General features: G+C 43.3%; 1 protein-coding gene across 1 annotated transcript in view; it reads right to left on the reverse strand.

Moving 5' to 3' along the window:
• mid2 (midline 2) overlaps positions 1 to 13,253 on the reverse strand; it is a 40,248-nt gene that overhangs the window by 1,948 nt on the left and 25,047 nt on the right. Inside the window, exons 5-8 of the mRNA XM_068740240.1 lie at positions 11,744 to 11,892; positions 10,932 to 11,059; positions 10,544 to 10,687; positions 7,366 to 7,527 (exon numbers count right to left, since the gene is read on the reverse strand). Of these exons, the coding sequence (XP_068596341.1) occupies positions 7,366 to 7,527; positions 10,544 to 10,687; positions 10,932 to 11,059; positions 11,744 to 11,892 (583 nt within the window). The remainder of the gene's footprint in view (positions 1 to 7,365; positions 7,528 to 10,543; positions 10,688 to 10,931; positions 11,060 to 11,743; positions 11,893 to 13,253) is intronic.

Genomic DNA, 13,253 nt, shown 5'->3' on the forward strand with positions numbered 1-13,253 from the left:
TCAACTCTGGCCCGGACACAAGCAGACATACAGCAAATGGCTAAGCGGAAATGTTTCGAAGCAGTAGCAGCATGATTCCTATAAATGGGAAAAGTCATGCATAATAGCATGGGTTTTCAAATGGCAAATTCATCATGAGTGAACATAGGATACATTACATGAAGCTGAATTTAGAGGCTTGCAAAGGCAAAACGGGAAGCTCTACTATAGTATATACTCACGTATAGTGGTATATATACTGCACTCAGCTTACCCGACAGCTTCTCCTCAGAAGAGAGGATTTGACCATAAAGATGGGTGCAGTGGTCCTTTTTTTTTTTTTTTTTTTTTTAATTGGCCATGCCCTCAAAGTCAAAAAATAAATAATCATAAGGTAATAATGCACACAACACTGTGGTCAACATGTGTGTGTGTCTTCAAACGTCCGCTGTCACATACCGGCTTACCGGCAGACTGGTGAACAGCATCAGCCCAGTGTTTAACGCCTGAGGGAGGGAAGTGTGCGTTCAGATTAGCTGCTATATTTACATAAACAATATGGACACTTGAAATAGAGCCCAATCTTCACTTGTAAACAATAGAACCGCCGTGTAAAGACACCTTCAAACCGAGATATACAGGTATGCGTACTTCTGCTTAAGTCTTACTGCTGCCCGGAGTATTTATACACATTGAAATGTACTCAAATACTGAATTTGAGTCTGCAGCCTTTCCCAGCGGACACTGAGCAGGAGGCGGGACAGGTTGCCCCTTTAAAGATAAACAACCAATCACACTCACATTCATGCTTAGGGGCAATGTAGAGTCAGTAATATTTATTATATATATATATATATATATATACACTGCATGTTTTTGGTGGTAGGAGGAAGCCAGAGAATGTGGAGATATACTGTTGGATATATGCTGTACTACTAAATAACAGGTGCCATTATCTACTTTTAGTGTTTTGAATTGTGTTACTTTATATGTTCATTCTTTTCATTTAATCTATCAGCGCATTTCCCTTTTGACAGGATGTTTTTTCTTCCTCTAAGTTAACATTTAACAACCCTTACTGAGAGTAATATTAACCACCTCAAAGGGTTTCTCTTGAGCTGAATGTGTCAAATATACCATTTTATTGGAGCACACCACACCATAGTTGAGCTAAATCTATGAGCAAAATCCAATCAGTTAAAAAAAAACTATATTTATTTGACTGAAAGTGAACTTAATTTAAGGACAAACTAAAGGCAATATTAAAACCAGAACAAGCAGAGAGACAGGCTAGCTCAATGCCACCAGTTTATATAATCTGGACACAAAACCAGATGAGTGGAATCACCGTGACAACCGTACTCCACCCATCAGAGACCGGGAGACAGCGGCCTGCTCAGGGTGTCAAATCAGACACCATGAACAGCGCAACCTGATTGCACCGCCTGACTCTGCAGCTTGCAGTCCTGAGCTGAAGGATTAAATACAGCAACACACTGCATGAAATAGTGTACTGTGTACTGCGGCCATCATGAAATAGTGTACTGTGTACTGCGGCCATCATGAGATACTACTGTATTAACAAAAACTTTGATTTCTTGTTAGTGTGAATTCGTCACTTGGGCCGACAGCCAGCTGAAGCACAAACAGATCACTGTTCTATAAATGCAGTCAGAATTAACGAGAGTTCTTTTTTGTGACCAGAATTTGATGCTTATGAATATTTAAAAGTACATTTCTTTAACGTACCATACCTATATAAATGATTTTATTGCTTAAGATGCTGCTTTGACTTTTTTTTTTTCTGTTAACAGGACAAGATGAGATGAGCTTCATTGTTTTGGTTTTCATACTGGAAGCTTCTTGGAATCTATATTTATTGGACATATTACAAGAGGATAAACATTTCAAGTTAGCGATTGCTAATCTGTGGTCTCAACAAAAGCTCTCTTTTTTGGGGTATTTTACAAAGTCTTGCCAATTCATTTGGCATTTAGAGACTAACTGGAACAAGATAATTTGTCCCATCCATGTCCTTTAACATTCACCTGATACTAATGTGTAAAAAGCCGTGCACTGAGGGAACTCATGTCTGCAGACACTCATCCCTGCAAAGAGCCATTTGGTGTCTTCCGCTCGCTCCACACTTCCCCTCTCTCGCTTTCAACATGCCACTTCTCATCTACATTCATGCTGCGCCTCCCTGCCTTTGCTGTAGACAGTCTGGCAGGAACCTCGCCACGGTTTGCTCCGAGGTAAATGCAGAGGTATGGCCAAAGAAATGAAGGCCACGCACACGTATGTATGCACAGACGCTCTTCTCCTTTGCCATGCTTAATTCATATGTTCTGAGAAGCTGCAAAGTTATTTCACATGTAACTGGGAGCATCTAGCAGATCCATCTACAGCGTAGCGTGACGCATTAGTGCCACCGTTCACTTCCATTCACAGACCTTAAGTGGTTTCACTGGAGTGAGCTGAAAAGCCTGTGGAAAGAACTTACGACCTCGGAGCGTGACTTGAAACGTTCTTTCCGTCAAGCCGACTCTATTGTGTGATGCGTGACTGTGAGGCCATTTCAAGAGTACTACCCTGTATTGTCATAGTTACAGTAGACAGTTTAGAATAACGACTGCCCTGAGAATCCAGCCCAGGTTGTACGGTCTCTCCATGATGTCATTGCATCCAAAGGCAATAAAGCCATGATGGAAGCTTTATGGTGCTTCCATTTGTGTGATAATAAAATAAAGGAAATAATTTCACTAATGGCAGTTGCAATTTTTTATTAGTTGAAAGTATGTAGTATTACTATTTGCTCCCTCACTGCATAAAATTTAAAGTGAGCCCAATTTAACAAGGTTTTACTTGCCTGCCCCGTCAACTGAATTTACTCCTAGAATCTTCACAGATTTCCCGAGCAAGACTTTCTCAAAGCAGGTGCAGCAGTAAATATTGTATCGCTTCTTTTCCTCTCCAACTTTCAGATAAACACAGGTATAATAGTACACACCCACAAAATGTATGCAGTACGAAACGCCGCGGGATAACAGTCAACTGTCCTTTTTACGAGACCAAAAGCTGAGACGACAAACTCGACCTCAGGGATGAACTAACAGATGGCATAACGAGCGACTGAAGGGCGCCATAAGACAAGATCATATGCCATAGCCAAGGGCAGCAGAGGAGAGCGGGCCAAGGGAAGGGACATGAAGGAGGGACATGGAGCGTTTGAGGCCAATTCCATAAGAGAGCAGAGTTCAACAATATATTTTAAACCTGCCTGTGTTAAATACCTGTGTACCTGTGTTGTCACTTGTTTTCTGTAATTGCTCAGAATCAGACAGTGAAATTGTTGCACAAGATTCAGGGCATTTTCATCTATTTGATATTTGCACAGTTGAATAAAAGACCGATTCACAAATCATCCCGTGCCTGCTTTTACAGCGTAATGACAGTTTGTCGCATTCACACTTGTTTCCCTGCAAATCCAGTCGAGCATTCGGGGTGTTTTTAGGAGTTCCTTTATTGAACAGATGGTTTGCGAGGGATGATTTTTCCAGCATCTGAGAGACTTGTCATTTCCTTCCGCGCTTTGTAAGCCTCTGCCTGAAATATGATACGCTTAGGCTAAGCACACCAATCTCGCCACAGACAGAAACACCTCGAGTGCCAGGATGGAACTCACGGCTGCTGGATCTGAAGCTTGGTGCTGGAGTGAAAACTAATACACCTATCAAAGTGAGATATTTGCATTCAGGTTTGTCGAGAACCATTTTAAATAATAAACACAGCCCAGCCTCACAAAAGCAGATGAGCAAGGCACTTTGAACAGGGCAGAGTGGGAGACAAGGGAACAAAAGACACACAGTGTCACGATGAAGAACATAAACCCTCAATAACGGATAAAAGTTTTCAACAGTTTTTTTTTGTTATTGTGACAGCTTATCTAAACCTTTACAAAAGAGAGCAATGCTGGCTGCCAATCACGGCCTCGGAGTCTTAACCAAACGCGGCTGTGGGTGGACAAGCTCTCCTCCATGAGGACAGAGCTGCCAGGGAGCAGAGAGAATGACAGCAGAATGGGAGTGGGAAAAGGGGCCGGTCTTTTTTAATCCCCGACGCTGCGCTGCAGCTGGATGCTATTCTACAGTAACAGAGGACAGATCATTAAATGCCACGGATTTGGCTCCCAAAGACCAACCTTGTCTCTGGGAATATACATATTATATGAACTGGGGTGGCAAGGAGGCATAGTGGTTAACGCTGAAGCAGCGAGACGGTACTGGGTTCAAATCCTAACTGTGTGGCATTTGTATGTCCTCCCCGTGTCTGCGTGGGGTCTTTTCCGGGTTCTCCGGTTTCCTCCCACCTCCAAGAACATACAGCGTAGTTGAATTGGTTACTCCAAGGTGTATGAGTGTGTGTGTGTGTGTTTGTGTGAATGGCTGTATTGCGCTGTGTGTCCAGACGATGCGCTCGCGACACGTCCGGGGTGTACGCCACCTCTCGTCCCATAACAAGCTGGGATGGGCTCCAGCAGACCAGTGACCCGCAAAGAGGAAAACGATGTTTGACTATCCGTATGTTCAGAAACCATGAATAAAGCAGAACTGGCCAGTGCATGTGTTTTGTGACTTTGTCGCGTGTTTGTGGTAGAAATGTTAATAAAAACACTTTACTTGTTAATAAAACAATGAGCACGTCTGTATAAATCCTATTCTAGAGAACTGCTGTGTTACGTGAATGCATGAACAGAAACAGACACCTGCATGTGAAGCGGGTCAAAGAAAAGGTGCTACCAATAGATTGGTAGAGATAATGTTGGATGATGTCATCGGTCTCTTTGGTCCTAAAAATAGAAAATGGAACCGACTCCTTACATTTTGCAAAATAATGCAATATAGAATGCAGACCTTTCTATGCATTTATTGTAAGTATTTTCCCCTTTTATATGTTTTGCTTTGACAACAAAGTCAAAGGTGTTGGTTCAACCACAGCAGTAGCAATTCCATGAGCCTAACAGAAGTGCTCCACAGAGACAGATGTGAGACTATGAAATAAGACAGACACACACTCATCCCGCTTGTCCGTGTCACGAGAGGACATTATAAAGCTGAATGGTATTTATATGGTGCCCAATAAGAGTCGTGAGCCTCAGTGACAGTGAGCGGGCTGCCAGCCCGTCACCTCCAAATCCACTTTAATGCCACCCGAAAAGAATTTAAGTACTGACATGCTCCATGTCCCACGAGCACAGTATGTCTAAAACATTTTGAATGGGAGTGTGTGTGTGTGGGGGGGGGGGGTTAGAGAGTCGATGAGTGGGCCCGGTGATGCTTGATGGATAAAGGGTTCACCTCAAAGCCAGATGGCAGCATGAAATGCATTGGTGGAGAGAATCAGAGCTCATTTTAGAGGCCCCACGGTATCAACTATAAAATGTCTTTAATTGGTAATATGGTGGAAAAGGGGGAAACGCTCAAGTATGCCTTGGTGTCCTATTAGCATGGAGCATTCAGCTTATGCTCATTTAAGGGGGGGGGACATTCCACACCAGTAATGTTTGCCACATCCTAAAGGAGCGCAGGCTACACAGTGGATCTAGTATTAACAAGATGGAGACACACCAAAGGAGCGCAGGCTACACAGTGGAGCTGCACTTTAACTAAACAGTCCCTTAACAGTTTCATATCAGCCCCACATTGTCATCAGACACGAGGATCTCATTAAAATGTGCTCCCACACGAGAGCTGCAGCTGCGCAGCTGGAAAAAGGTATTTGTTTGGCCAATTGGAGGTGGGAGAAGTTGATACTGGTTAGGAAACAGTTCCTCATTTACACATCTAGCAGTTATGGGGGAACATTATCATTAATTTGGAGTCATGTTTGTGTGCAATCAATGAACCAGTCTGCCAGTCTCTTTTTGGGTTTGGGTTCGGTTCTACCCGGCTTTTACCAGACCGGATCCTCTGTAACCACGTCTGTCTGCTGCTTGGTGCTAAATGTGTGGAGCACAATGGGCTTTTAGACATTTACCAATGAATTCCGGCTGAAAACAGGTAAACACTGAGGCTCGGTAAAATTGAGAAGATTCCATTTGAAATTCTTTGCTGGTTAACAATGAGCAACCCGTTGATCCATTTCTACCATGCATGATAATTACAGGTGCTTTTAGCAACGCACGACTGTTCAGACAAAATGAATACGTGTTAAAATATTAGGGGCTCTCTAGTTTAGGTTGGCTCAGGTTGCGTGGGCCGTTCATCTCCTCATCCCACTAACAGGTGGATCATTGACAGGTTCGGGTCAGCTGGCAATCAGAAACCAGTTCCAGCCCGGCAGCTGCTCTGCGACTCACATCCACATTTAGCTGGCAAGCATGAGCAGCAATAAAGTGACAGAGAGACAGAGAGAGAGAGAGAGAGGGTGTGTGTTTGGTTTGAGAGAACGACTGATCAGCCCATAACTACTGCAGTTTCCCCATACGCACCAGTTTCACACAGCAGTGTATCCAGATTACAGTTAATCCTAAATACCACAGCCAGACTCCTGACAGCAGCTACGAGGAGCCGGCACATCGGCTCCTCGTTTTCTTCACTGCATTACTGCAGCAATGTGGGTCTGATTTAACATTTTGCTGAGCACCCCTTGAGGCATATCCTAAATTAGCAGTATTGTTGGGGGTTTTAACCATTTAGATGCCGAAACTGAATCTGACGAGAAATGCTCAGGCACGTTGGATTAACTTCAACTCTGGTCTCATTTTTACCTTCACCATCTTTGTTTAAATCGTAATTGTATATTTAATTTGTCAACATGCATGTTGGGTTCGCTTTCATCGCAAGATTCTTTAGAGTTTGTTTGGACACAGTTCTTTTTCAACATTTCTCATGTGTCTGTTCTCCTCATTGTTGTTATTGTGTAATTATTTAATCTGATGCAATGTGGAAGAAGACAGGATAGTGCAGCAAATAAAAAAAAGCCTTCCCTGATTACGCTCACAAGTATTTGGATGATGTATTTTCAGTTTCCTTCATCTGCCATCATCTTCAGCGAAGCAACAATTAGTTGATTACAGTAAAGGAAGCTCTCATTTGTCACGCATTATTGGCTTTTCAGCGTGTGACAGAAACTGGTGTTTGCTTCAGGTACCTAATTCAATTTACACCTTGTTTCCCAGCTGGAGAGATTTAACTGTGCTGGAAACTAAATTAAACCTGAACAATCTATAAATCTGCCACTTCTCCTTCACTTAAATCAAAGACAACCGCTGAAGAAAAGATTTGAACAATGACAGCCTGCAAGCTGCAACTGATGGCGCACAACTTTTTAAAATCAGCATTGAATATTGATAACCGGCAGAACGGCACATGAACCTTCACTTACTGTTGGTTTTCAGGCGGGCTGGCTCACTGTTGCGGCTTCCTGCTTGGTTGATGGCCTTGACGAAGAAGATGTAGCGGGTACCGCTCTGCAGGCCGTGCACCGTGTAGTGGTTCTGCTTGATGTTTGGTACGATCATCCAGCTGTCTGCCGAGTTGTACAAACCTGGCACGTGCACAGAAACACACACAGATACGCATGTACAAGCTCAGAGGCGGCACGGTTCACAGTCTTATGCAACTTTCATGATCCATTCCATCAGATTTACCATGACAAAATCCTTTTAGGCGGTATTGTGTATTCACTACGTCGAGTCTTCAACACATTAAGATGCCTGACAACATGCCTAGTGAATAAATGTATTCGGTTCCCGGACCCCCCCCCCCAAAAAAAACCAAGTCTGATAGCCTCATGTTTAAACGTATGGAATCACAGGTAGCAGCGATATTACCCATTGCTGGCGAGCGACTCAAGTCAATGTGGCTTTCGGGAAACGGTTAGTAAAGGCTGGGTTTGCCTGGCAGTCTATGAACAGCAGTATATGACAGATCCGGCTACGCAAAGCCAATGATTCTAAATCAAAACCCGTAAAGCACAGCTGTTCTGCAGGTTGTGACGTTCAGGCAGAGAGGCAGCTCTTTCCCTCAATGAGTATGTGTGGAAACTTTGACAGTTAGCGGTTGTAAGCGTGGCACTCTTGCATGCACACTATGCTTCTTCTTGAACCGTGATGAAAACAAACACGGTGTGAAATTTGCCACTGGCTGCATTTTGCTCGGGTGTGTTAAAGAAAACTCATAAAGCTTTCTTGGCAGGAACATGCAGTGGTAAATATGCCAATAGGTTTAACAACCAATATGAATGAGTTGAACTAAGCACTAAAAGTGAAGTGCCAAAAGAAGCAGCACTAAGACGTGCCAACAGAAGGCCACACCGAGGTTAATGTTTTGGGCCCGAGCGCCTATTTTTTCTTCTTCTTCTTTTGCAGACTTTTAGGCAGAAAAACAGTCCTTTTAAGCGTCTCATCTCATCTCATGCCTGCAGAAAAACAAAAAAAATCCTGAAAAAGAGAGAGCTCTCAGGGCCACGCGTGCCTCGTCCCTTCTGGTGAGGATGCATTGTGAATAATTGAGCAAGATGGCAACAGCATGCATAAGTAAGAGCTGGGAGTCTGCTTGTAAATATAAATACTTCACAGGACGCAAATAAGGCCTTTAAAAAGTGAGGGGGGGGGGGGGGGCATTAAGAATGTATGAGGGGAGGTGACTTGGAGTTGCAGTCTTCAGACAAAGTACTCGGGAGGGGTTTCACCTTCCTTTAAGATGACGGAGAGAGAAAACGCGATTGTCCACCGTGAGGAGGTGGCATCTGCATTTTACATCAGCCTGCTCTTTCAAAGAGGAAGCCCCCCAAATATTAATCCTCCAACTGAGACAACTGTTCCTTCACATAAAAAAAAGATGCCTCCCCGCCCGTAGCAATTAGGAAGGCTAGTGCAATGTAGGCTTTCAAAAATAGATGCATGGAAGGACAAGAAGGAAGGACTTCATGTTACTCTCCATTTTTAAAGCTTTTGATTGCCATATCAACGCTCCCTTTTCACAAAATCAAATTAGGTCATTACACAGAAATAAGCCATCACCGCCTGTGCCACTGAAAAAGGGGGATCTGTGCCACTAGGCAGGCTGCTTTTGGGAAAACTTTAAATTCAAAGTGTAGGGAAGTGACTGAACATGCAAGAAGAGAAAGGAAAAAGAAACGTAGTAGAACTAGAAAGGCATCGGGCGCAGTGTGGGCACGTCTTCCATAGAACGAACAACGAACGAACGAAGCATTACAACAAAGTAGAAAGTGATTGGGAACAACAGCAACTCAACCACACAGTGGTAGAACTAATAGGTAATGAGAACAATCATTGTCAGACAGCTGCTATTTTTAGCTTTTTGACACTGCAGTATTTGGCTTCACTTGCTGATTCCATGTGTTGCTACTTAGAGCATCCTGCAGAGCAAGCACCTCACGAGCCCCAAATGTCCTTCCTCTCCTCATGGGAAAGCCTAAGGCTAAGGATGAGGCCAAGCGAGAGAGAATGAGAGAAACCGACTGGCAGTCAAGAGGGAACATTTATCCACTTGTAAAGTAAGAGAAAATGGTTGAAACTCAAGCGGTGCGGCCGGCTGGATGGGCTTCCCTCTTCGTTTCCCTTGTGAATATCAGAGGACTCTGTCGGCGCACACTGCTGAATATCTGAGCCACTCCGTCTAACACAGATGAAATGCATCTCAATGCTTCGAATGGCAAGGGCACTTCAGCTGCATGGCGAGATGGAGAAATGTCAAGCTTCACAGACGAGAGTAAAGATGCTTCAAAGCTTAAATTAAGAAGGAAAAGGGGGAGCTGCAGGTGAGTGAGCACGTTTTCCCGTGTGTGCACATAATATATATTAATCACACCTTCCTCATATCAGTAAGAGGTCATTTTCACCCCCACTATGTGATCATTATCTACTCTGCTTCCAACCCGTCTCCCCAGTCCTCTCCCCAGTGGCCTCTTTCCCTTCATGTGTATAGCAACAGAAGCCGATTAGCTAAAAAGAGCCAGATGTCTGATAAATGTGTAAATAATGGCCAAGTACATAATAATGTGAATATGGGGTATTATGGGTTCATCAAAATTTATACAATTATAGCTAAAATATAATGCAGAGGTCATTGGCACATTGAGATCTGGATCTGCTTTAAAGCTGAAAAACAAATAAACAAACAAACATTTGTTTTCAAAGCATCTGCTCATGATCTGTACCCTGCGTCCTACTTTTACAATGAGCCGCCTCTTTACTCAGCACCGCCACTCTATAAATACATACAAGCACGGAGGAAAGCACGGAGTAAACGTGGACAGCGGTTCGAGGTTATACAACGTGGGTCATATAAAATATTGAACATACAAAAAAATGAGAAAAGCTTTACAGCGCTCCAGTTTATTTCAAACGGGTGTGTGAATCCTAAAAACATTACAAAACATTACAGAATCCCAAAAACATTAAAACATTCAAATGACCCTGGTTTTATTTCCACTGTATTTTGTGACTGAAAAGGACCTTGTTCATTTGACTGATTGGCTAAATTGTGTGTGTGTGTGTGTGTGTGTGTGTGTGTGTGTGTGTACGTGCATGACTCACTGATGAAATTTGTCTGCCCGGTATAGATGGTATATTGCAACTCATAGGACGTGACGCTGAACTCGTCCTCGGACGTCCAGTGGACAGTGATGGTGTCATGGGAGGCAGTGCACAGCTCGTCTCTGATGGACGGTGGGCTGGGAGCTGCATGTTGAAAAAAGAACATAGCGCACGTAAAATTAAGATTAGTGCAGACAAGAAAGGGCAGAGTTCTAAAAGCATTCTAGTATATGATGTGATTGTACGGAAAATGGAAGATTTCATATTTCAAAGAGTCTGAGTATTTCACTGACTCAGAGACGAATATTAATTAATTACAGGCCAGACGTTTTTCCATTGACAACACCAAGATAAGTCTAACAGGTGTCAAAGCAGAGTAGACACATACCTGTCAGGTAATCTAGTCCCTCCAAAATCTTCTTCTCTCGCGAAAAGTCCAGGGCAAAGTTGTCAAACGCCTCATTCAGGTTGACATCGGGGATGAGTACCTGCGAGGAGGCTGTCGCCATGGCAACCCTTTTTCAGCGATCAGGATGTGAGGCATGGCGAGAAAGAAAATGTCAGGAGAACAAAAAGGTGAGAGGTGAAAAAAGAGAAGGATGTGAGAGGCGTTGGGTAGAAGGAGAAATAGTTTGGAGATAAGAAAAACGACGCGAGAGAATGAGTGAAGTAAACTCAGAGAATAAACTGAAACCAATTCAGTTATAATATTCCTAAAAAGTAAGAATAGGCAAAGTATAGATAACAATTAGCCGATGCATGCCTGAAAGGCCTCTTACACAGAACGCGTTAATCAGTCTAAGGAGCTGTGAGCAGACCATTAGCCCAGATCGCTTTATGTGTGGAACGATGGACAGAGGTAACCAGTTATGCATAAAGGGGCATACAAATACAATAATAAAAGATATTTATAGCATCTAATACAGCTTGTATTCAATGAAAAATAGAACACTACACAATCATGTAGTGAATGAAGATTCTTCCGGTTCAGGAATCCACCGAGGGCAAACTGAGTGTATTTCCATTGATTTCTGTGAGTGGATTTTGAGGGTTCATCGTTTTCTTTCGATCTTCCTGAGTTGCCAGCATATGTACAGCTCTCTAACGAGTGATGCATGGCAGTAAAACTACTCCTGGTGTAAGTAAAAAATCACTTTATGCACCTTGTCGTGCACCTGCAGGTGTGTCTCCATCACCCACCTTTCAGCTACGTTTCGGGCAGTCTGGAGGAAACGGGCGTGATCATTCTCCTTCAGGCTCTGTTCAGCTTGCGTGATGAGGGCACTGGAGCGCTCCAGACACTGGCGACAGTTTGCAATCTGCTGAGCCAATTTACGCAGCTTCATCACCTGGAACACACACAGCTGTTGAACAGGCTGCAGAAAAACAAACCCAACTTCTTCTCCGCTCAGCTTGGCCTAAGCTTGCGGAGAGGCCGTTCATCCAGGTCATGGCACTCATTCAAGGTCGACTCAGAAGCATCTGAACTTCCACAGCGCTTGAGGTTTGAAGATGTTCCACCTCTCATCTGAGAGGCTTCTTCAGTTCTGACTAATCGCTGGGGATTTTTTTTTTATATATGAAAAGTCTTTATCATTGTAAAAGACACTGATCCACACTTCTACACAATATAATCGAGCTTTGCTGCCAAACTGCTTCCCTATCGGCGCCGCCCCCTGAGACGTTTCCTGCCAAGCGACACCAACAAGTTGCCATACGGTAGATCAAATTGAAGTCTGATGACAACATGAAAACAAATATGTTTTGTCACGGGGAGTTTTTGGACAGACTTTGAATCCTTTGGAAGCTGATCAAATACCTCCTCATAAGAATATCTGTTCCGAAACTTTTAGAAACCGACGACGTTAGAGGGGCTCATTTGAGAAATGTGTGGCTGGAGGATCTTAATCTGCATATGGATGTCATTCTTAATATAAAGACAAGCCCAAGATGTGAATGAAATCTTCAATCCTGCACACGCCTGTCTCACCTTCCTTCGGCTCCAGCACAAACAAGCATAGTGTCGGCATCAAGAGGTGATCAGTTCAAACATGCTCAAGGCCTTTGCTTTTTTAAGTTTTTTTTTTTTTACATTTGTCAGTGAGCACTCTGTTAGGCAATTGCTGCCATTCTGCAGAAATTTGAAATGAGCGTAATCCATTCATCTTCATTGCGGCCCTCATCAAAATCTATCAAATAAACTGAGTGTAAATAAACTCCAAAGGAAACAACACCGCTGGGTTGAGCCTCGGGACTGTCAGCGAAATGTGAACTGTAAAATTAATTAGCCACTCTAGGATGGCGTCCATCTCTTAAGTGATATTCACATGTGAAACTGTGAACATTTGGGGTTCGTGTCCGGAGAGCATTATTTTTTTTTTCCCAAGACAGAGCATCTTTTTTTTGTAACCAAAAGAGAACCAGATCTCAGATAGCCACGTGGCTTTTCTTTCTCTCACTGCAAAGGCGCCTGATCAGAGAGCTTCCCAGCACCCTATTAGCACCTTCCTGCAACGTGTTAATGGGAACCTTAATTTGGCAAACAGCACCTTTGGAGGAATGCCTTCTTAGCATGTGTGTATCTGAAGATAGCTTAAGGGAGCAGAATCATTTTAAATGCAGCGTGCACTCAAAGTTAGTCACATGTATACTGTATATGTGTGCATTTTTAATTTCAAGGCTTGGATTATCCAAATTAAGGTAAAAACAC

Source organism: Brachionichthys hirsutus, chromosome 6 (genome assembly GCF_040956055.1).
Source record: "Brachionichthys hirsutus isolate HB-005 chromosome 6, CSIRO-AGI_Bhir_v1, whole genome shotgun sequence".
Taxonomy (NCBI): domain Eukaryota; kingdom Metazoa; phylum Chordata; class Actinopteri; order Lophiiformes; family Brachionichthyidae; genus Brachionichthys; species Brachionichthys hirsutus.